This window comes from Gymnogyps californianus, chromosome 15, assembly GCF_018139145.2.
Source record: "Gymnogyps californianus isolate 813 chromosome 15, ASM1813914v2, whole genome shotgun sequence".
NCBI classification, from domain to species: domain Eukaryota; kingdom Metazoa; phylum Chordata; class Aves; order Accipitriformes; family Cathartidae; genus Gymnogyps; species Gymnogyps californianus.
Window position 1 is genome coordinate 3,490,618 of NC_059485.1, and position 21,430 is coordinate 3,512,047.

Here is a 21,430-nt window from a genome sequence, read left to right on the forward strand (position 1 = left end):
GGCGGGCGGGCGGCCCCGCCGCTCCTAGAAGCACCGCAGCCCGGGAGCCGCCGCCGCCGCTGCCGCCGGGATGAGCACCCTCGCCTTCGACGACCCGGCCCTGGAGGGGCTGGCGCCGTCCCTCGGCCTCTCCGGGGCCAGCGACATCGACACGGCCCTGCTCAGCGACATCGACGGTGCGTCCCGACGCGGGCAGCGGCGAGTGGGGCCGGGCTCGGTGCATGGCCAGGACCGGGCTGGGAGTAGCACCGGGGCTCGGTGCGATACCGGGACTCGGTGTATGGCCGCGGGGCTGAGCTCGGTGCGATATCGGGGCTCGGTGCACGGCCGGGACCGGACTCGGTGCATGGCCGGAGCTGGGGAGACCAGGCTCGGTGCACGGTCAGGGAACCGGGACATGACCGGGGGAGCGGGTTCGGTGCATAACCGGGACTCGGTGCATGGTCGGAGGACGGGGTTCGGTGCGCGGCCGGGCTGAAGGGAGTGGGTTCGGTGCACGGGCACAGCCGGGGAGACCGGGCTCGGTGCCGGGCCCGGCGTGGGGGGGGGCGGAACGACACACGGAGCTGCTGGAGCGCGGAGTCGGTGCAGGGCCGGGCGGTTCGGGCTGGCTCCGTTACCGGGGGCCAGTCCATGGCGGGGGGGCTCGGGGAGGAACAAGATCCCGGGGGCTGGGGGGGGCAGGACACAGGGACCCCCGGGCTGGAGGTGCCGGTGCCGGGACAACCCCGACGGGCCCCCCCTCCCCCGGCCGCAGCATCGTGTCGCTTCTAGCCCCGCCCTTCCGTGACGTCACCGGCGGGGTTACTCCCGGTCATTCCCTCCAGGACGCCTGGGTTCCTCCGAGCCATCCAACCGGGATGGGATGAGGGGAAAGGCTTTATACCGGCCCCGGGGCTGAGCGGAGCATCCCTGGGACTGGGGATCCATCAGCACCCACCTCCCCACCGAGCTGGGGGGCCGTGGGATGGGAATTCTACCGAGGGGACCCGCACCCCAAGGGGACCCGCTCCCCACCATCATGGCACCGAGGTCTTACCGGTGCTGGGTGCAGCGTTATCATGGCTTTAGCAAAAAATTGAGGTTCCCCAGCCCCTCGGCCAGCCCCGCGCCCGCCTCGCCGCATGCTCCACCGGCTCTGCCGGTCCGCGCCATCCGGCGCGGACCGGCAGAGCCGGTGGAGCATGCGGCGAGGCGGGCGCGGGGCTGGTCGAGCCCTCCGACGCCTGCCCCGCTGTAAGGTCCAGGGGGGATCTCTCCTCCGGGAGCCGAGTTGGAGATGGCATCCCAGGGCTGGAGGCTCATCCCAATGGCAATCGGGGCGGATCAGGGCAGATCCAGGTGCCACCCGCCTCCCCCCGGCGAGGTTTTGGCGCGAGGGTGTCCCGCCGTAGGGTTTTGCCACGCTTCTTTGCATCACGGCCATCTGGGTCACCTTGTGCCTCACGGTTCCCCCACGTGGCCCTGACATTCCACGAGCCGTGGGTTTGCCACCGGTCCCTGGGTGGCCACGGGTCGTCCCTCATCCCTGTGCCCACCCCGGGGTGACTGCGAGATGTGCATCCAGGGATGTGGGTGCCCTGCGCCCGATGGGACCTACCAGGACCCACAGCTGTGTGGCTCTGCCCCATGGGCTCCCGTGGCCTGAAGCAGCAGGGTGGGGGCAGCTGTGGCACCGCTGGGTGCCCATGTCGTGCTGCTGGCATGGGTGGCAGTGGGTGCCACGGGATAGAAATATCTGGTAGGTGCCGGGTGGCTGGGAGAGCCGTGCCCACCCAGCAGGAAGGGGGGACCAGGAGGGAGCACCCCCTCTCTGTACCCCCAGACTTTGCTCTCTTGCCCCTGGATCACAGGGGAGCCTTGGGGGGGTCTTTTCAGCAGGGGGGGCTGAGGCTGGGAGCCCCCCCTGGAAGGAAACCCACCCGTGCAGAGGGCTGGATGTCTTTGGGAGGGAAATGGGGCTGCGCAAAGACCCCGGTCCTTGCGGGGTGTCTCCTCCGGGCGCTGGGCATCGAGTGAAAAGCATCACGTCGGGCTGGCCGGACACGGAGGGCGAGGGGGCGCGGGGCAAAGGAGTTAACGGTGGTTGACCCCAAGTAACCGCCGGCGGGTTACGGCAGGGTGCCCGGCAGTAACCCGCTGCCGGGCTCACCTTGGCGCGGCCGCGGGGCTGTCTGGGGGCGGCGGGCGCGCGGGCGGCGATTGGCGGAGTCGCATCACCCCATCGCCGGCCTCGCTCCAGGCCTGGCGCGGGCAGCGGCGGGGAGGGCCGGCGGGGAGGAGGCGAGAACATGGCTTTAAAATATCCCGGTGCCTCGTCGCGGCCCGGCACGGGGCTGAGCGGGGGCTGCAGGCTGCTCCTGGGGACCCCCCCGCGCCCGCCGGCATGGCGTGCACCTTCAGAGGTACTCCCTCCTCACCATCCTCCTCCTCCCTGCCTGGTGGGGGGTCACTGTTGCGGCCCCTCTCGGGGTGCTGCACCCCATGGGGGGGGGGGGGTGTCCGGGGGGCTGTGTACCTCAGTGGGGGCATCCCGGGGGTGCGTGCATGGGGGGGGTGCGCCTGGGGGCACCGCGGTGGGGGCATCCCGGGGTCTGTGCACCCTGGGGGTGTGAGCCTTGGGGGTACGGCTGCGGGGACATCCCAGGGCGCTTTGGTGGGAGCATCCTGGGACATCTCAGTGGGGGCATCTCCGGACACCCCGATGTGTGGGTGTCGGGACGTGTCGATGGGGACATCCCGGGGCACCCAGGTCCCATTGAGTGGGGCAGACCCCCCAGGCTGTTTAACCCTGCACTTGCCCAACTGCCCTCCTGGGGGGTGCCGCCTGGCACGGGGGTCTGGCACATCCCATGTGTGCCACCCCTCTGTCCCAGCCCTAGCACCCCCTCCCCTTGATACAGGGGCTGCTTTGGGGGTTGTCGGGGTTTCCACTATGGGATAAGTGAACGAGCTGGCACAAGCCCATCTCTCAACCTCAGAAACAGGCTGAGATCTGCCCTGCGACCCCCAGACCGGGCTGGAAACCTCTGACCGCGGGTGGCCAGGCCCCGGCACCCCCGTTGCAAGCGCCATGCCTCAGTTTCCCCACTGGCAGGGTGGCCGGGAGGCTGCGAGGAGCAGGGCACAGCAGATTCCTGGGCTCTCGGGGAATTTTGCCCTTGGGTTACGGGGATCCGTCCCCAAAGTGCTGAGCTGTGGAGTGGGCAGCATGGGGCGAGCCCAGGGAACCCCGGGGCTTTGGGGGCCCCTTGGGAGCTGTGGGGCCGGGGCAGCCGCTGATGGCACGGGGCGGGGGCTGTTTTGCAGACATGCTCCAGCTGATGAACACGCCGGACAATGACTTCTCGGGACTGTTTGACTTGCCGTTCGGTGCCCCTGACACCACCGTGCCCCCGGGGCTCCCTCCGGCCCCGGGCAACCTCGGCACCTACCCGGGCCCCAGCAAACCTCCCCCCGCCGCCCCCACCAGCAGCGTCTACACGGGGCCCCCCGGGATGGCAACCTTCCCCCCGCAGCCCCCGGCCCCGCTCCTGTCAGCGTCGGCCCCGGGTGTCAAGGAGGAGCCGGCGGCCGTGCCCAGCAGCCAGCCCCAACCCGGCGTGATGCTGGCCCCCAGCTTCGTCCCCGCGTCCCCCGGCCAGTTCAGCCCCCAGCCCTTGGTGGGCTACCAGAACCAGCACAGCTTCTCCGGTGAGGATTTGGGGGGGGTGGGGGGGGTGTCAGGGCTCCCTGGGTGGGGGCTTGTTGTGGGGGGGGTTCTTGCTGGAGTGGGGGATGTGTCCCTGCGGGATGGGGCTGCCTGGGGTGGGCCGGTGCCGGGGGGTCCGGTAACGCTGTCTTCTGCTCCATGCCCAGCCGTGCAGCCCGGGGGTGCGGGGCAGGCCCTGCCCAGCCCCCTGCCCACGCCGCAGCTGGGCCAGCCCGTGGCACTGCCTGGCCCCGTGCAGAGTGTGGCACCCCAGCAGCTCCTGGCCCCCGCCACATCCACCACCCCCGCTGCCCAGCCCGTCTCACCCCAGATCCAGCCGGTGCCGGTAAGCCCAGGGCCAGGGGTGGGGGGGTCCCAGTGGCCTCCCCCCAGCCCCGCTGACCCCCCTGCCCCCCCCCCGCCCAGGTCCTACTGCAGCCCCATTTCATCAAGGCTGACTCCCTGCTGCTGACGGCCGTCAAGACGGATGCCGGCAGCGCCAAAACCTCCAGCATCGCCTCCCTGGCCACCAGCGCCAGTGGCTCTGCCGCCCAGCTGCAGGTGCCGGTAGGTCCCACTGCCGGGGAGCTCTGGGGTGGGGGGATGCTCCGGGACCCCCAGCGACACCACCCCGTGTCCCTGCAGGCACTAGTGAGCGGAGGGACCATCCTGGCCACGGTGCCGCTGGTGGTGGACGCCGAGAAGCTGCCCATCAACCGGCTGGCGCCCAGCGGGAAGCCGGCGCTGGTGCAGAGCAGGGGGGAGAAGCGCACGGCGCACAACGCCATCGAGAAACGCTACCGCTCCTCCATCAACGACAAGATCGTGGAGCTCAAGGACCTGGTGGTGGGCACCGAGGCCAAGGTGAGAGCCTGGGGGCAGTGGGGCAGGGGTGGGCAAGGGCGGGGGGGGCTTCGCCCGGCATTTGGGCTGAGCCGTCCCTGCCTGCTGGCAGCTCAACAAGTCGGCCATCCTGAGGAAGGCGATTGAGTACATCCGCTTCCTGCAGCAGAGCAACCAGAAGCTGAAGCAGGAGAACCTTGCCCTGAAAATGGCCGTGCAGAAGAACCGTGAGTGGAAGGGCAGGTCCCGGGGGGCTCAGCCTCGGCGCTGGGGCTGCCGTATCCCCCCAGCACCCCTCAGCCTGCTCTGCTCCCCGCAGAGTCCCTGAAGGATCTGGTGGCCTCCTGCAGCGGGAGGGCCAAGGCGGAGGCCCCCATGGAGGTGGTGAAGGCGGAGGTGATGGAGATGCTGACGCCGCCGCCCTCGGACGTGGGTTCGCCGTCCCACAGCAGCCCGCTCTCGCTCAGCGGGGGCAGCAGCAACAGCAGCAGCGACTCGGAGCCCGACAGCCCTCTCTGTGACCACGGCAAGGTGTGGGGGGGCTATGGGGGGGGACCCCCCACCCTGAGTGGGGCAGGGGATCCACTGCATCGCGCCAGGGGTGCCAGAGGCAAAGCACACCAGATGCAGGCAGGGAGAAAGGAGCCGAGAGCCCTGGTCTTGCTCTCTGAGGCTGCTCCTCATCCGATTTGGGGCTGGAGGGAGGGGTATGGGGCATTCTGGGGTGCAGTGGGCTGTTGCACCTGTGCCCCATGCCCATGCCCCATGCTCTGTACCCCAAAATGTGCCCTGTGCCCCATGCCCTGTATCCCATGCCCTATATCCCATGCCTGTGCCCCATCACCACGCCCCATGCCCATGCCCTGGGGCTCACAGCAGCTCTGCCCGCGCAGGTGAAGCAGGAGGGCCCGCCGCCCTCGCCCAGCAGCCAGGGCATGCTGGACCGCTCCCGTATGGCCCTCTGCGCCTTCGTCTTCCTCTGCCTCTCCTTCAATCCCCTGGCCTCCCTCCTCCGGGGCTCCGGTGCCCCGGTCCCTGTGGGGAGCCCGGGCACCGCTGGCCCCAGCAGGAGCATCATGGCTGAGTCTGGCACCGTAGGTAAGCTCTGGCATGGGGTGGGGGCTCTTGGGTTGGAGGACATTGGGATGGAGGCTGTCAGGGTGGTGGGTCTTGGAGTGGGCACGAGGTGGAGGCCGCTGGGATGGAGGCTGTTGGGATAGGTGTGGGGTGGAGGCTGTCAGGGTGGGCATGGGGCAAAGGCCGTTGGGATGAAGGCCGTCGGGGCGGGCATGGGCTAGAGGCTGTTGAGGTGAAGACCGTCGGGGTGCAGGATGTTGAGGTGGGTGTGTGGTAGGGGTTACCTGCGTCGAGGCTGTTGGGGTGGAGCCCATCAGGGTAGAGGCTGTTGAGGTGGGCATGGGGTGAAGGCCGTCGGGATGGAGGCCATTGGAGTGGAGACCATCAGAGTGGAGGCAGTCATGGTGGACATGGGGTGGAGGCCATCAGGAGGGGGGTCTGGGGTAGGTCTGAGATGGGAGATGATCGGGGTGGAGGATGCTGGGGTGGACACCATTGGAGTGGAGGCTCTTGGGGTGGGCATGGGGTGAAGGCCACCGGGATGGAGACCCTGGGGTGGGCGTGGGGCGGAGGCGGCGGGGTGGTGCTGACCCCCTCCCCACGCAGAGGAGCCGTGGGGGTGGTTGCAGTGGCTGTGGCCCACGCTGGCCTTCTGGGCGCTGAACGCGGCGCTGGTGCTGGGGGCGGTGGTGCGGCTCTTCGTCTGCGGGGAGCCCGTCACCCGCCCCCACTCCGAGCCCTCCGTCCTCTTCTGGCGGCACCGCCGGCAGGCCGACCTCGACCTTGACCGGGTAAGCCCTGCCCCCTTGCCCCACCCTGCATGATGTCACCTGCCCCACCCACCCTGGCCACGCCCCACTTGGCCCCACCAGCCCTCTGTCCCAGCGCCTGCTATCTGGGTTAGCCCCGTGCTTTTCACAGTGCCCACCCCTTCTCTTGCCATTAACCCCGCCCATTTCACAGTACCTGCCCCTTCTCTTGCTGTTAGCCCTGCCCATTTCATAGTGCCCGCCCCTTCTCTTGCCATTAGCCCCACCCACCTGGCCCCACCCTGCCCCTTCCACCTGGGCTAGCCCCACCCACCCCCTCTAAGCTTAGCCCACCTATTGCACCTGGCCCTGACCCTATGCCTCTCCCACTGTGTGTAGCCCCGCCCACCTGCCTGCCCCCCGCGGTTAGCTCCGCCCACCCTGTCCCCACCCCCTCGCCTTGGCCCCGCCCCCCGCACTGACCCGCCCTCTCCCGGGGTGCAGGGGGACTTCGCCCAGGGGGCTCAGCACCTGCGGACGGCACTGGGGGCACTGGGGCGGCCGCTGCCCGCCTCCCACGGGGACCTGGCCTGCAGCCTGCTCTGGACCCTGCTGCGGCACCTGCTCCAGCGCCTCTGGGTGGGCCGCTGGCTGGCCGCCCGGGCCGGGGGGCTGCGCTCCGACCCCCCGCCCCCCGCCCACGTCCGTCAGAGCGCACGCGACGCCGCCATGGCCTACCACCGCCTGCACCAGCTCCACCTCGCCGGTATGGCCCCGCGCCGCGGGGGGGGGGCTGGGGGCTGGGATCCCTGCGCCCTGTGTCCCCCCTGAGCCCCCCGTCCCTGTCCCTGCAGGGAAGCAGGCCGGGGGCACCTGCTGGCCATCAACCTGGCGCTGAGCGCCGTCAACCTGGCCGAGTGTGCTGGCGACGCCGTCTCCGTGGCCGCCCTGGCCGAGATCTATGTGGCGGCTGCCCTGCGGGTCAAGGCCAGCCTGCACCGCTGCTTCCACTTCTTGGCTGTGAGTGCGGGGCAGCCCCCTCCACCGTGGGGCAGGGGGTCCCGTGTGTCCCTTGGGACCCAGTCTTGGGTCCCCCCCCTGACCCGCCGCTCTCCCCGCAGCGCCCCTTCCTCTGCAGCGCCCGGCGCGTGGCCCTGTCCCACGGCGGGGCCGTGCCCCCCGCCATGCAGTGGCTCTGCCATCCCTTGGGCCACCGCTTCTTCGTCGACGGGGACTGGGCCATCAAAGGCGTCCCGAGGGAGACCATCTACAGCTCCGCCGGCAACCCAGGTAACCCCTGCCCCCCCAGCATCCCCAGCCCCCCGTTTCGGGGTAGAAGCGTACCCGCTCACCGCTCCTCTGTGCCGCAGTGGACCCGCTGGCGCAGGTGACCCAGCTTTTCCGTGAGCACCTCCTGGAGAAGGCGCTGTGCTGCGTTGCCATGCCCGAGCCCGGCCGCCCGGCTGCCCAGGGAGAGGGGTAAGTGCCGGGGTGGGCACCCCGCTCCCTCCGTGCGGCGTGGGACCGGCTCCGCTCACGGCCCCTCTGCCAGCAGGCGCTTCTCCGACGCTCTCGAGTACCTCCAGCTGCTCAACGGCTGCTCTGACGCCAGCGGTGCGCCCGGCCCCGCGCCCTCCATCAGCTCCGGCTTGGCGGCCGTTACAGGTGAGGCCAGCGTGTGTCCCCCCCCCGGGGATGCTTCATGTCGGGGGGCCATGGGACCGGTGGACAACCCCGCTCCCATGTCCCTCCTGCCCCACAGGCACCGACCCCGTGTCCAAGTGGTGGGCGTCCATCATTGGCACAGTTATTCACTGGCTGCAGGGAGACGAGGAGGGGGCTGAGCGCCTCTACCCGCTGGTGGAGACCATGCCCCGGGTGCTGCAGAGCTCTGAGTGAGTGCTGGGGGTGTCGGGGATGGCGGGGGGGGGGTGCGTGGCAGCAGCTCATCGCACACCTCCCCTCCTTTTTGGGTTGGCACAGCCACTGCTAACACACTCTGAGCACCGTGGCTGTGCTGCCCCGTGTCCGCTGAGGGGGAGCATGGCTGTGCCCGGCGAGGGGCTTGCAGTGACTCTGTGTCCCCCCCCCTTGCAGGAAGCCCCTGCCCCGCGCCGCCCTGCACTCCTTCAGAGCGGTCCGGGCCATGTTGAGCAAGCAGGACGGGAGCCAGACCAGCCTGAGCCATTGCGAGAAGGCCAGCAGCTGCCTGCGGGAGAGCCTGGAGCTCGGCAGCCCCCCCAAGGGCACCATCGATAAGGTGAGGCAGGGTGGGGGGCAAGATGGTCACCTACCCTCAGCGGGGGGTGGGGGGGAGCGCCCGGCCCTCGCGGGAGGTGTCCCCGGCCCTCGCGGGGGTGCATTGTAGTTGCATTGCATGTGTCAGTCTGGGAGTGCAATGCCCCTGCCATGCAGCCCAGCGGGGGCCCCCCGCAGCAACGCCTGCCCGCAGGGACCTCCTCGGCCCCCCCTCCCCTACCGTCTGTCCATCTGTCTGTCCATCCATCCGTGTGTGTGTCCCCCCCATCCCCGCTCACCCACCTCCCCTCCTGCCCCCCCCCCCTTAGGCGGTCCAGCTCCTGCTGTGCGACCTGCTCCTCGTCACCCGCACCAACCTGTGGCAGCAGCAGATGAGCGTCAGCCAGCAGCGCAGCTGCCTCTACCAGGCGTCCGCCCTCGAGCTCCGCGGCTTCCAGCAGGACCTCAGCAGCCTGCGGCGCCTGGCCCAGACCCTCCGCCCCGCCATGCGCCGGGTGAGCCCCTCGTCCCCTCATCCTGGCAGGTCCCCTCGTCCCCTGCGCCCGGCTGTGCTCACTGTCCCTCCGTCCGTCTGTCCCCCCCTCAGGTGTTCCTGCACGAAGCCACTGCCAGGCTCATGGCCCGGGCCAGCCCCACACGCACCCACCAGCTGCTGGACCGCAGCCTGCGGAGGAGAGGGGTGCAGGGCAGCAAAACAGGTGGGACACGGGGTGCTCCCCCCCGCCCCAGCACCCCAGCAGCGTTGGGTGGTGGGGTGTAGGGGCTTCCTACCCATGCTTTTAGTGGTGGCACCCGCTCTGGCGTGGGCGAACGGCCCCGTCACCCTGCCAGAGCACCCAAGGGAGGGTCGGTGGCTTCCAGTGGTGCCCTTGGGGCTGACACCCACTCTCCCCCCTTGCAGCTGGTGAGCCGGAGAGCCACCCCATGCCGCGGGAGCACGCCGAAGCCCTGCTGCTGGCCTGCTGCTACCTCCCGCCCAGCTTCCTCTCGGGGCCGGGCCAGCGCGTGGGCATGCTGGCCGAGGCCGCCCGCACCCTGGAGAAGCTGGGCGACAAACGGACGCTGCACGACTGCCAGCAGATGATCATCAAGCTGGGCAGCGGCACTACTGTCACATCGGGCTAGCCGGGGAGCGGGGGGCACGCTGCCAGCCTGGCTCCGGGATGTGGGGAAAGGGGGGTGGCTGGGGGTAGTGGGGAGGCGTGTGCCTCAGTTTCCCCCGGGACGGGAGCCCCTTCTGTGGGCCGGTGTTAGGGAGCAGGTTTTAAGGCGAAGGGGTGGGTGGGTGGGTGGGGAGGGGCAGGGTGATGCCCGGTGCCACAGGTGTGGGACAGCCACGCGTGGGGCACCCTGGGTGGGCTGGGCCACCCCATGGCTCTGTCCCTGGCCCCAGCCCGCTTGGGTGGTGGGACGTGGGGACCTCTAGTGACACTGTCGCAGTATTGCATGGCACGGGGATGCTTGGCCAGCCTGGCCCCAGTGCCACCTAATACCCCCCAGTGCCCTGGCACAGGGTGGGGGCCCGTCCTCGCCCCCCTCTCCTGGTGTCCCTGCCCAGCCCCTCCGTGGGTCCCGCTGCTGCAGGGGGGCTTGGGGCGCCTCGGCTTTGCCCCCACTATGGGGGGGAGGAGGTTTGGCCCCATGGTGGCAGCTAAGGGCCCTCTCCCCATCCATGCCCATGGTAGGCAACAGGGGACCCCCAGCCTATCCTTCCTGCCACCCCAGCACTGACCAGTCCCCCCAGTTAGGAGCTGCCAGCACAGCCGGGCCTGAGCGCTTTCGGAAAAGGGATGGCAGGGTGGCACGGGGCTCCTGGGGGGCTGGTGGGTGCCCCTGTCCCCTTCCTTCGCCCCCTCTTGTACATAGCCCCCCCCACCCTGCCCCAGCTTCCCCCCCCCCCCACACCTTGCCTTTTTAAACGGTATTTTCATAGTTGGAGAGTTTTGTACAGACCATTAAAGCTGATTATTTATACCAGTGTGTGCTGGACTGGGGGGGTGGGGACAGACACCGAATGTGGGGGGCACACAGAGCCTGGCTGGGGCAAGGGACCCCCCTACACCCCCGGCTGGGCATCCCCTTTGGCTGGGCATCCCCGGCTGTGGGTCCTGCCTTGCCCCCCCAGGGGAGGGCTGCACGGGATGGGGGGGGACGACAAAGGTGGCAGGGATGGGTACACTGGGTGCCAAGGGACCCCAAACACACCCTTCTTACCCCAACATGTGCTGGGGGTGCTGCCTGCTGTCCCCCCCCCCCCCCCATACCCCAGCCCCACTGCAGCGTCCCCTCCAGCCCAGCCCTACAGCGAGACCCTCGGTGCAGGTGGCACCTGGGGGACGAAGGGCCAGCCAGGGGCTGGCACGGCCCGGGGGGACCCCCTGGCAGCCCCCCGGGAGAAAGAGAGGCCACGAGCAGGGCGCCACGTACTTCCAAAACAATCGTTGTATCTTTATTGACGCTCTGAATGCAATGACCTGTTTTTTACTCTTAAGGAAAATAAACATCTTTTAGAAACAGCTTGTTACACACAATCTTCAGTGTGAAGCAATATACTAATAAGAACACTAGTCTTAACATTTACAGTCTTCATATATATTATATATATGTATATGTATACATATATATACACTATATAATGAGGCAATATATAATACACACGGTTTACCATTTTACAGTCATATGTACAAGATGTCACTAAAAATAGCCAGATTTCAGGCAACACTGCCAGGGACACCGGGATTTTTTTTGTTTTTTTTCTTTAAATTAATTATTTTTATTATTCTTTCTCTCTTCCCCCCCCTCCCCCCCCCCCTCCTTTTTGTGTTTTTCGCTCCCGTGTCCGAGGCAAGCTGCTGAAATGACAGACATTTTGTGGCCAGCAAACCTTGAGGGTGAGGGCTGGGTGGGACGGAGGGGATGCGACAACTGGTGGGGACGTGGGGCGCTGGCTCTGCGGGGTTGGGGACGGATGGATGGGGCCAGCACTGTGCCACCCCCCCCCCCCACCTTTGCAGGATGCTTCGCAGGTGGGGGGGGGCGGCTGGTGGCTCTGTTTTTTAGGATGGGATTTGGGGTTGATTCACCCTGGGTTGGTTATTTGCTACCTGCGCCAGGGTGCGGGTGGTGCAAGGCTGGGGGTGTGCAGAGACTGGGGAGTCATGCGGGGCACCCCGTGGGGACAGGGGCAGGGGGCAATCCCAGTGCTGGGCAGCCCCCCAGTTCCACCGAGGCAGCCAGGAAGGGAAGTGAAAGCTGAGGGAGCTGAGCAAACCCGGCACCCAGGGCAGTGAGGGGTGAGCCAGGGCGGTGCAGAGGGAAGAAGCAAATGCCTCCTCCTCCTCCGCAAAGGACCCTGCTGCCAGCTGGAAGCCATTTCTGGGCTGCTTGCACCCTCTTGCACCAGGCTAAAACCCTGGGGTTCAGCACCCAGAGCCTGGGGTTTGCACCCAGAGCCCTAGGGTTCAGCACCCAGAGCCCTGGGGTTTGCACCAGAGCCTGGGGTTTGCACCCAGAGCCCTAGGGTTCAGCACCCAGAGCCCTGGGGTTTGCACTCAGAGCCCTGGGGTTCAGCACCCAGAGCCCTGGGGTTTTTGCACAAGCACAGGGAGCAAAGCCCATCCCCAGCAAGAGGAGCCGCAGAGGAGGTGCTGGCGAGGCCGAGCAGAGGGAGGAGGTGTGAGGTTTTGGGGGGTCCCAGAGAGCAGGACCAGGGGTCCCCGTCCCAGCAGCGCCAGCGCCCCACGGAGCGGGAGGGCGGCGGGTGCAATGGGCCGGGGTTCAGAGGGAGGGAGCGGGGCTGGGGCAGCCCGGTGGGCATCCACCAGCCCAGCCAAGCACCCTTCGCCCCACTGGGGACCCGGCTGCCCCACGCAGGGGCTGGCACCCCAGGACAGGCAGGGTGGGGGCAGACAGGAGATGGAAGAACGAAACGGAAAAAGCAGAGTGGTGTTTCAAACAGCAGGCCGTTGTTTGTCTTTTTTTTTCTCTCTTTTTTTTTTTTGTCCTTTTTTTTGTCTTTTTTGTCTTTTTTTTTTTTCCTTTTCTCCGCCGCACGTATATACAGACAGACACCGTGAGGTTTGCTGAAGGCAACATCTCAGATCAGATCAGTGTGAGATATGGAGAGCCGGGACCCGCGGGGGGGTCCGGCGGCCCCACAGTAAGACAACATCGCTGGGACCCCCACCTTGTATTCGCCCCCCCCCCCCCCCCCCGCTCCCGACCCCTCCCCCCCGCCCTCCCCCCTGTGCAGCCATCGCGGGCCGGGGGATCCCGTTCCGTCTCCCGTACAGCCAGGCCGGGTTTTGCCGGGGCCCGGCGAGAGGGGGGGGGGGAAAACCCGGCGCTGGCTCTGCCCGCCCGGAACGGACTCAGGGGCGGGGGGGTGGGGGGGACGGACACACGGACGGGGGGTGCAGCGCTGCGCCCACCTGCAGCGGGGCGGCTCCCGGTACGGCCCGGCCCGGCCCCGCTCCGTTCCCGGGGCGCTGCCTCCTCCGCCGGTCCCTCGCTGGCGGCGGCGGCGGCGGCGGGGCGGGTGCCCGCGGGGCGCTACACCGGCTGCCTCTGCGGGGAGAAGGAGGGTGTCAGCCCGGTGGTCCGGGGGCTGGTTGACCCCTGGATCCGGTCCACCGGGCCGGCGGGGATGTCCCCATCAGTAGCCACCCTGCCCACCCGCGAATAATCGGCCACCCACCCGAGATGCTTTTAGCACGGGTTCAATTATCGCCCCCCCCCCCCCCCGTCAGTGCTGAGGGAAGGGGGATAAAACCCCGTAGCCCAGCTGGGGGTCCCAGACCCAGCGCCCGTTCGCCTGTCCCCGCAGCGGAGGGCTCCTGGGTGGCCTGGTACCCCCCAGGGACGCGATGCCCCTTGCCACAGGGGGCTGAGCGCCCCGGGGTGGGTGTGCCGTGGAGTGGGGTGTCCCCAGGGGGACGTGGTCCAAAGGCAGGTCCTCCGACCCCAGGGGGCTGCAGAGCATTGGGGGGGGGCATGTGGGGGGGGCTCTGGGCTTACCTTATGTTTGGGACATTTCAGAGAGAAGCTCTCTTCGGTTAATAAGCAACCTGCGAGGAGAGGAGAAAGCCGTGTCAGGGGGGTCCCCATGCTGCGGGATGGCTGTCCCCGAGTGGCGGGGACGCACCATCCTCCCCAGCCCATGGCCTCCCGCCACGGTCTGGACCAGCCACAGCGTTTGCATGAAGGGTTCAGCTGAGGCTGGCCAAACTCGGGACACCACCCGGCACTGCCGGTGCAGGGGGCATCACCATTCCGGCAGGGAGGTAGCCACGAGCCCACCCTGACCTGGGGTGGGCTTGAGCATTGTGGAGCGGCTGGCCCTGCGGCCAGCCAGGTCAGAGAGTGCCAGGGGATCCCGCGCCCCTGTCCCCACGGCCGGGCTCACCTGTGTCGACGGCACACGCGTAGTGGTAGGTGTGGGGACACCCCTTCTGGCAGCAGCCCACGGTGGCTCCCGCTTGCTGGCAGCTCGAGCACTTCTTTAAACGCACCCGGGAATTCGGAGCAGGGAACGAGAGATGTGGAGAGACAGAGAGACCCCATCAGAGCCCAGCGCAGGAGCAAAGCACTCCGACAGCCCCGGCCGCAAGGAGAACACGCCGGTGTCCCTGCGCCTCTCCAGCCCCATGCTGCCTCCCCCCGGGCAGCATCCTCCCTCCCATGCCGGCGCACCGCGGGCGATGCTGTGCCTCTCGCTTGGCCATCTGCAGCCACGCAGGAGGTTTCTACCCGCCGTACCGCTCCCCTGGACGGCACCGAGCCCGCAGCCATCCTCCATGGGGCAGGAGGTGCGGATGTGAAGGGACATGGCCTGGGCCATGCCATGGCTTGGTGGCAGTGGTGGTGGAGGACCGTGGTGTTCCCCATCTCCTGCCCCGTCCCCAGCGGGTGCTGCAGGGATGGGAGCACCCGGCCCCACGGTGTGGGCAGGGAGAGGGCAGCAGCCTCCAGACAGCCATGCCACGAGCATGCAGGCCTGGGAATACGGCCAGCCCCAAATCTGGTACCGGGGAGCTTGCTGGAGACCCCCTGCCCAGCCTCTGCCGGGTGGCTGTCCCCTTCCTCTCCCCAGCACAAAAACCCCGTGTCCCCTTGGCGGTCTCCCAGCAGCGTCCTCCCTATTTCGCTCGGTTGATGTACCCATGCTCCCCTCGCTCTGGGAGAGAAGCAGGGCAGGGCCGTCCCCTCCCTCCTGCTCCCCTTCCCCGGCTGCCCATCACAGTGGCATCAGGCCACGTCGCGCCCATTTTCATCTCCCATCCTGCCTTCGCCAGGCTGTGTCTGTCCCGCTCTGAGCCGCCCCATGCGACGCATGGCTGGGCCGGGGGATGCAACCCACCGGGCTCAGCATCCTCCTGGTCCCGGGGAAGCCCTGCTGCCCTCCCAAAGCATAACAACATAAATAACGCTTCTACGCCTAAAAGGAGGGGGGTTTAGGTGCTATCAGAGACGCGGCAGCACAAATCTCGCGGGGAGCCAGCGGGGTTCATGGCGCCTGACCACCCGCCCCTGCTCTCCCAGGGCGACTCGTCGGGGCCAACCCTATTAATTTTCATCCCGGCCGGAGGCGCAGCCGCGGAAACGGCTTCGGTTGAAGGAGGCTGGCGGGAGATGCCGCCTCGGGGTACGATGCCGTGCCATGCCAGGCGGGCGGGTGAGCTCTTACCAGGTCGGCAGCCGCCTTGACGGCTTCCTGCAGCCCGTAGAGCTTCCCCGCCACCAGGAAAACCCCAGCGGTCCATACGGCACAGGCCTCGTGCAGCCAGTGCTCCTGCGTGTCGCCCGCCGGCTCCTGCGGCGGGGACTCGGCCTTGTGACATTCATGCCGCCGGGGCTTTTCGGCCGCCTCCTCGCCCTCTGTCCTCTCGTCACAGCAGTAGCAGCTCTGCAGCCTACGAAACATGCCCCGCGGGCTGGAACGCAGCACGCTCTGCTTGGCCGCCTCAGCGGCACCCTCCGGCCGTGCCGCCTTGCCGCCGCCGGCACCGCAGCCGCCCTCCGTCCCTCGGGGCGCCCGCTCGGCTGCAGCGGGCGGGATGGCGTCCTCGCCTGGCCCCTCTGCCCGCGCCTTCTCCTTCAGCCGCGACTTCTTCTTGGGCAGACAGTCCTCGGGGTAGTAGGGCCCGCAGAGGTCCCCCAGGTCCTTGTAGTTGGCAGGGTTGCGGCACAGGCAGCAGACCAGGCAGGCGGCGCTCAGTGCCTTCGACACCACCGGCCCCATGTGCATGGTGGAGGAGGCGGGCAGGGCTGCCCGTGGTCGCGGTGCCGGCCCAGCTGGTCCCCGTTGCAGCCGGGCCTCCTCACCGGGCGAGTTGATGACGGTGCAGGTGGTGGTGAACTCACCGCGCCGTTCCACGCGGACGTAGGGAGCGAAGGGGGGGGCCCGGCTGTCCGCCCGCAGCCGCTTGCAGGAGATGTACTTCAGCCGGATCTCGGGCTCGGCGGGGTGCAGCAGTGGGGCCTGCTGCGCCTGCCGCCGCCGCTTGCCACGGCTCTTGCACCGCGCCGGCACCGCCTTGGCCTTGCCGTGGGCCAGACGCTTCCGCTGCCGCTTGGAGTAGCCGTTGTAGTTGGAGTGGTTGGCCCGCGGCTTCGGCCCCCGCGGCAGCCCGGCAGTGGGGCGTCCCTCGGGGGGACCATCACTGCCCCCCACCTCCTTCTCCTCGCTCTTTGGTTTCTTGCCCTCCCGTGGCACCTCCTCCCCGCCGCCCGGGCCGGCCGCACGCTCCCGGGGCAACGGCGGCAGCGCGGGGCCCAGGGGCACCTTGGCCATGCCCAGCGCCGCCGCTTTGCCCTTGCGGTTCCTCTTCTTGGGCAGGAGCCCCAGGCTCTTGGCCGCCATGGTGGAGCTGGGCTGGGCCCCTGGGGCTGGCACACAGGCCTCGCCCTGGCAGCCGTCGGCAGAGAGCTTCTTCCCGCCGCCCAGCTTCCCCTTCAGTGCTCGGCCGTTGGGGTTTCGGCAGAGCTGCTCGGCCACCGGCACGGCAGGCACCTTCTGCGCCGCCGCCAGCTTGGGCAGCCGTGCATCGACTGCCGCCGGGGCCATCCCACTGTGCTTCACCGCCCGCTCCCTCTCCGCCCCTGCTGGGCTCAGGGAGGTGCCGTAGGCTGCTGCCGTGGCCGCTGCCGCCGTGGCCGCCGGCTTGCAGGCGAACTTCTTCAGGTTGGGCGAGGTGATCTTCTGGACGATGGCCTCCAGCTTGAGGCCGCGGCCCTTGCGGGGAGGCAGCACTTTGGTCTTGGTGGCCTCCTGGAAGGCCGCCCGGGAGGTGATCTTGATGCAGACGTCGGGGGCCTCCTTTGGTGGGGGGGCTTTGGGATGGCTTCACCGGAGCTCTTCGGGGGTAGCTTGGCTTTCACCTTCTTGGCCACGGGCATCTTCTTGAAGAGGCTGGGGGGGGCCTCCGGCTTCTCCTCCTTCACGCCGCCGCTGTTGCTCCGCAGGACCAGGTTCCTCTTCTTGGCGGGGATGGGGGAGATGAAGGTGGACTTCCTCTTCAGTGAGTGCAGGGGCCGCTCGGACATCTTGCCCCCCACGCCTGGCCCTGCTTTGGGCAGCTTCATCCGCGCGCCCACCTTGCCCTCCTTGTGGGGGCTGCCGGGGGCCACCAGCTTGAAGGCGGGCGGGAGGTGGTTGTTGGAGATGAGCTTCTTGGGCGCCTTGCAGTTCTTCAGCCGGACGTCGGCCGCCCGCTTGCCCCGCCGCCTCTTGGTGTAGAAAACCTCCTGCGTCTTCGTCCGGGAGCGCAGGATCATTGACCGCTGGTCCCTCTCCCCCGCCTCCACCGTGTCCCCCTCCGGTGGCGTCGGTCCCGCCACCTCCTCCGCCGCCACCAAGCCGGGCACCAGGAGGGTGGCGTCGCTGGTGTTTTGGACCACCTTGGGGGCCGGCCGGCTGCTGCGCTTCCTGGCTTTGAAAGCCACCCGCTGCTTCACGCCGCAGGCGGGCTTCTTCCCCAACTTCTCTTGGTGCATGGGGGCCTTCAGCCCCTCCAGCGGGGCCGGGGCGCGGGGCTCAGCGAGGGCGGTGAAGGAGCGGGTGCACATACGCGCTGGCAGACCCTCGGCTGGAAACCGGGGTGTTTGGCTGTGAGCGTTCTTGCTTGGTATCTCCACCTGGCCGTCTGGCCCGAGGCAGGCGCTGGCTATGCCGCCAGCTGCCGGCAGGTCATCGAAGGGGCTCGGCACGGTGCTGCCGGGGCCGTCCCCCTCTGGCAGCCGGCAGTGGACCCTCTTGTTGCGGAGGCTCTTGCCCCGCGAGATGGGCTCCGTCTTCCCCAGCGCGGTTTCGGGGGTGAGTTGCTGCTTCACCGTGACCGATGGGGCGGATTCAGCATTGGCTGCCTCTGGGTGGGACGTCTCCCCTCCGCCGCTCTCCTCCTCAGGCTGGATGTGGGGCAGGGAGGACTTGAACCAGCTCTTCACTTTGGTCTCCGTGCCCACGGCGGGGCCCAGCAGGATGACGGACTGGCCGGAGAGGCGTGCGGTGGGAGCTGAGCTCTCCTTCTCCACCGTGCTGACGGTCTCTTCGGCGGACACGGGCACCTCGCTGGAGGAGAGCACGGCGGGCATCTCTGGAGGCTTGGGAGGTGAGGCGTCGTACGTCACCGACTTCTGCTCTGAGCCGGCCAGCTCGCAGAGCGAGGAGTACTCCTCCACCTCCAGGTCCGACTCCTTCAGCTCCGGCGAGGAGATGATGGGGATCTCACTAAAGTCCCCGGCCGAGCAGCAGTGCCGGGTGTCCTGCAGCCACCTCTCGCTGTCTGCCTTTGCCGCTTCGTCGTAGGTCAGCGTCTCCTCCTCCTCCTCCTCCTCCATCGCCTGCTGGCCGAAGTCCCGGGCCGGCTCACTCTTGGCCGGCTGCTCGCCGTCGCACAGATCCAAGCCACAGGCATTTTTTTTCTCCTTGCAGGAGCCCACCAATTTGGTGGGGAACAAGCCCTTGGGGAGGTCGGTGGCTTGCAGCTCCTTCCACCGCAGGCACGCCTCGCCCAGGCTCTCCTCCGGCCACTCGAAGTGCTCCATGGCGTTCTCGGACCCCACCGAATTGGCGGTGGTGTTCGAGTAGCAGCTGTAGCCGGCAGCTCCCGCGCTCGATGTCGCCGCAGGGATGCTGGGCTTGGAGTTGAAGGCCAGCGGGGCAGTGTCCTTCAGCGCGTCCTTGGTCTCGGCGGCCGCGAACTCCACCTGGGGACCCTCATACACCTCCTCGCCGAAGTCTTTCCCTGCACTGGCCCCCGAAGCCTTGTCCAGCTTGAGGGGCTCGGTGAGCGTGCTGGAGTCACCCTGGCTGGGCCAGGCGCCCTTCACCATGGAGTCCAGGCAGGGACGGTGGTTCTCCAGCTGGAAGGGGGACTTGGTGGCCTCCTTGCTCAGCATGGGCGAGTTGGCCCAGGCTTTGTCTGCCTTCTCGCTGATGGCGTCCTGCAGGACGATGATCTCGGAAGCCAGCTCCTCCTGGGACAGGGCGCTGAGGAGCAGCCGGGGACAGTCCCGTTCATTGGTCACATACTTGGTGAAGGTCTCCAGGGGCAGGCTGGCGTGGATGCTCTGGAAGGAGTCATCCGATTTGGTGGACATGTCGTCCGGGGAGGTCACGGAGCAGGTGGACACCGACTCGGGCTTTGCCTTGGAGTTGCTGTTGACGCGGGCAGGGCTGCGGTTCTGGTTGCAATAGAGGAAACTCCTCTCCAGCTGGTCCTCCGACCCGCTGAGATAGTCGGCGTCCTGCGTCTCGGTGTGGACGGACTGGGGGGTGCTCAGCGGGTCGGACAGGGGGGTCCCCACCTGCTCTGCTGAGTAGGTGCTGCTCTCAGGGCTGCAGTGCTGCCCCTTGAGCTGCTCGGGGGTCCTTGCCGGGGTCTTGATGCCCTTTTTCTGGGGCACGGCCGCTTTGGAGAGCAGCAGCTGCTGGACGGTGTTGGAGATGTTCTCCACCTGGGAGGTGAGCGCCGTCAGGCTCTGCAGGCTCAGGTCCGACAGCAGGTTTTCGGGCAGCTTCTCCTTCTGCAAGTTTTTGCAGTTCCCAGATTGAGCGTCGGGGCTCGTCCCATCAGTGGGAGAAGGGTTCAGCAGCGGCATGAAATGGCTGTGGTCGGCGATGCCGGCCGGGAAGGCGCCGGCGCTCAGCGGCTGCTGGCTGTACTGGAAGTTCTCCAGGTTGGGCATCAGCGGGGAGGGAGTGGAGCTGTAGGACGGGGACCTGCCGACGGAGCGAGCTGGCGAGTGGCTGGCGCTGGGGCTGAACGTCTGGTAGTACTGCTCCGGCGTCCGGACTGGTGGTGCGTCGCCCTGGCAGTAGGTTTGGCCTGGCTGGTTGTAATGTTGGTACTTGGCCAGGTTTTGGTAGTGGAGGGTCTCCGGGGTGTGATGCCGCCCCTGCAAGGGCTGCGGCGGCTGCGGGGGCTGCGGCGGCTGTGGGGGCTGCGGCGGCTGCGGGGGCTGCGGCGGTGGCTGCGGGGGCTGCTCGTAGCCGATGCGGTTGGGCTGATAGCCGTGCAGGTTGGGCACGCGAGGGCCGGGGGCCAGGCTGGCGGCGCTGCCCAGGGGCCGCTCCAGCGGCGGCTGCCCCGAGGGCGCCGTGCAGCTCTTGTAGGAGTGTGCCGGCTGGCTGCCCCCGGCACCGAGGAGTAAGTGGAGGAGGCGGGGAAGGACTGCGAGTGCTGCCCGAAGTGGGGGCTCTGTGAGAAGGGCATGGGCGAGGAGACGTCGTTCGGCAGCTTCTGCCGCTGCAGCTTGGGGTAGGGGAGCGCGGGCGGCTGCTGCTGCTGCTGCTGCTGTTGCTGCTGCTGCTGCTGCTGCTGCTGCTGCTGCTGCTGCTGAAAGTGAGTCCGGAAGGGCAGCGAGGTGGCCGCCGGCTCGTGGTACGGCCGCCCACCCGCCAACGCCGCCGTCTTCTTCATCAGGCTGTCCTCATACTTGGCCACGCCGCCGGGCAGCGCCTGCGGCTGGCCGCCCCACGCCTGCAGGCTCTCGTCCCCGAATAACGGGCCGGGTAGGGGCTGTTCTCCTGCACGGCGTAATTGGAAAAGGCCGGCCTGCCTTGCAGCTGCTGCCCGGCTAATTGCTTGTTTCCCCGGTGGTATTTCTCCACGGCGCTGTTCTCGTAGCCCGAGTACGGCAGTTGCTGCTGACTGTAGTACTCCTTCGCCACCAGCCTCTGCCGCTCGCAGTTCGGCCCTGCCTGACTTTGATGCCTGTAATTCTCCAGGCGTGATGTATCTTGTGAAGTCGGCTGGTAGCTCTGCTGGTTGCCATGGAAACCACACCTTTCTCGAAAGGACTGCATGGCGCGGGCTCGTTATCTGCGAAGAGAGAGAGGCGAGAATTCAAATGAAGCATCGCCACCGCGGCGGGCCGGGGAGCGCGGCCGCGCGCGGAGAGGGGCAGCGTCGCGTGCGCCGCCGGGGCATCGCCTCGCCTGCCGTGGCGTCGCCCCGCTGGCGCTGCATCGCCTTGCCGCCGCCCTGGAGCACAGCACCTGGCGCTGCATCGCCTCGCATCACCCTGCAGCCCATCGCTTTGCATCACATCGCCCTGCATCGCCTCACATCGCCCTGCATCACGTCGCCTTGTATTTCATCTCCCTGCATTGTGTTGCCTTGCATTGCGTCGCCTTGCGTTGCCCTGCATCGCATTGCCCTGCATCGCATTGCCCTGCAGCACATCACCTTGCATCGCATCGCCCTGCATCGCATCGCCCTGCATCGCATCACCCCGCATCGCATCGCTCCGCATTGCATCGCCCTGCATCACATCGCCCTGCATCGCATCACATCGCCTTGCATTGCAT

At 68.1% G+C, this 21,430-nt stretch overlaps 2 protein-coding genes across 2 annotated transcripts; one reads left to right on the forward strand and one right to left on the reverse strand.

Moving 5' to 3' along the window:
- On the forward strand, positions 1 to 9,776 carry SREBF1 (sterol regulatory element binding transcription factor 1). Its single transcript, XM_050905759.1, has 19 exons — positions 1 to 176; positions 3,310 to 3,693; positions 3,859 to 4,037; positions 4,118 to 4,252; positions 4,337 to 4,555; positions 4,647 to 4,761; positions 4,854 to 5,065; positions 5,428 to 5,628; positions 6,220 to 6,402; positions 6,865 to 7,126; positions 7,223 to 7,380; positions 7,482 to 7,650; positions 7,731 to 7,839; positions 7,916 to 8,025; positions 8,123 to 8,255; positions 8,458 to 8,620; positions 8,928 to 9,113; positions 9,206 to 9,329; positions 9,521 to 9,776. The coding sequence occupies exons 1-19, from the start codon at positions 71 to 73 to the stop codon at positions 9,742 to 9,744; spliced, it is 3,372 nt and encodes a 1,123-aa protein (XP_050761716.1). The 5' UTR covers positions 1 to 70; the 3' UTR covers positions 9,745 to 9,776.
- Positions 9,777 to 13,014: 3,238 nt separating this feature from the next.
- On the reverse strand, positions 13,015 to 20,926 carry RAI1 (retinoic acid induced 1). Its single transcript, XM_050906040.1, is given in 7 exon segments — positions 13,015 to 13,185; positions 13,636 to 13,685; positions 14,024 to 14,117; positions 15,305 to 16,944; positions 16,947 to 20,255; positions 20,258 to 20,620; positions 20,623 to 20,926. Coding segments are annotated over 7 exon segments (5,775 nt in total). The 3' UTR covers positions 13,015 to 13,170.
- Positions 20,927 to 21,430: the final 504 nt, after the last annotated feature.

What these genes read in the sequence shown, in the direction of transcription:
- SREBF1 (XM_050905759.1), top strand. Translation starts at nt 71, where the DNA reads ATGAGCACCCTCGCCTTCGACGACCCGGCCCTGGAGGGGCTGGCGCCG. An exon ending in CCTGCTCAGCGACATCGACG is followed by an intron (nt 177 to 3,309) that starts GTGCGTCCCGAC and finishes GCTGTTTTGCAG; the next exon opens with ACATGCTCCAGCTGATGAAC. An exon ending in CGGGTGCTGCAGAGCTCTGA is followed by an intron (nt 8,256 to 8,457) that starts GTGAGTGCTGGG and finishes CCCCCCTTGCAG; the next exon opens with GAAGCCCCTGCCCCGCGCCG.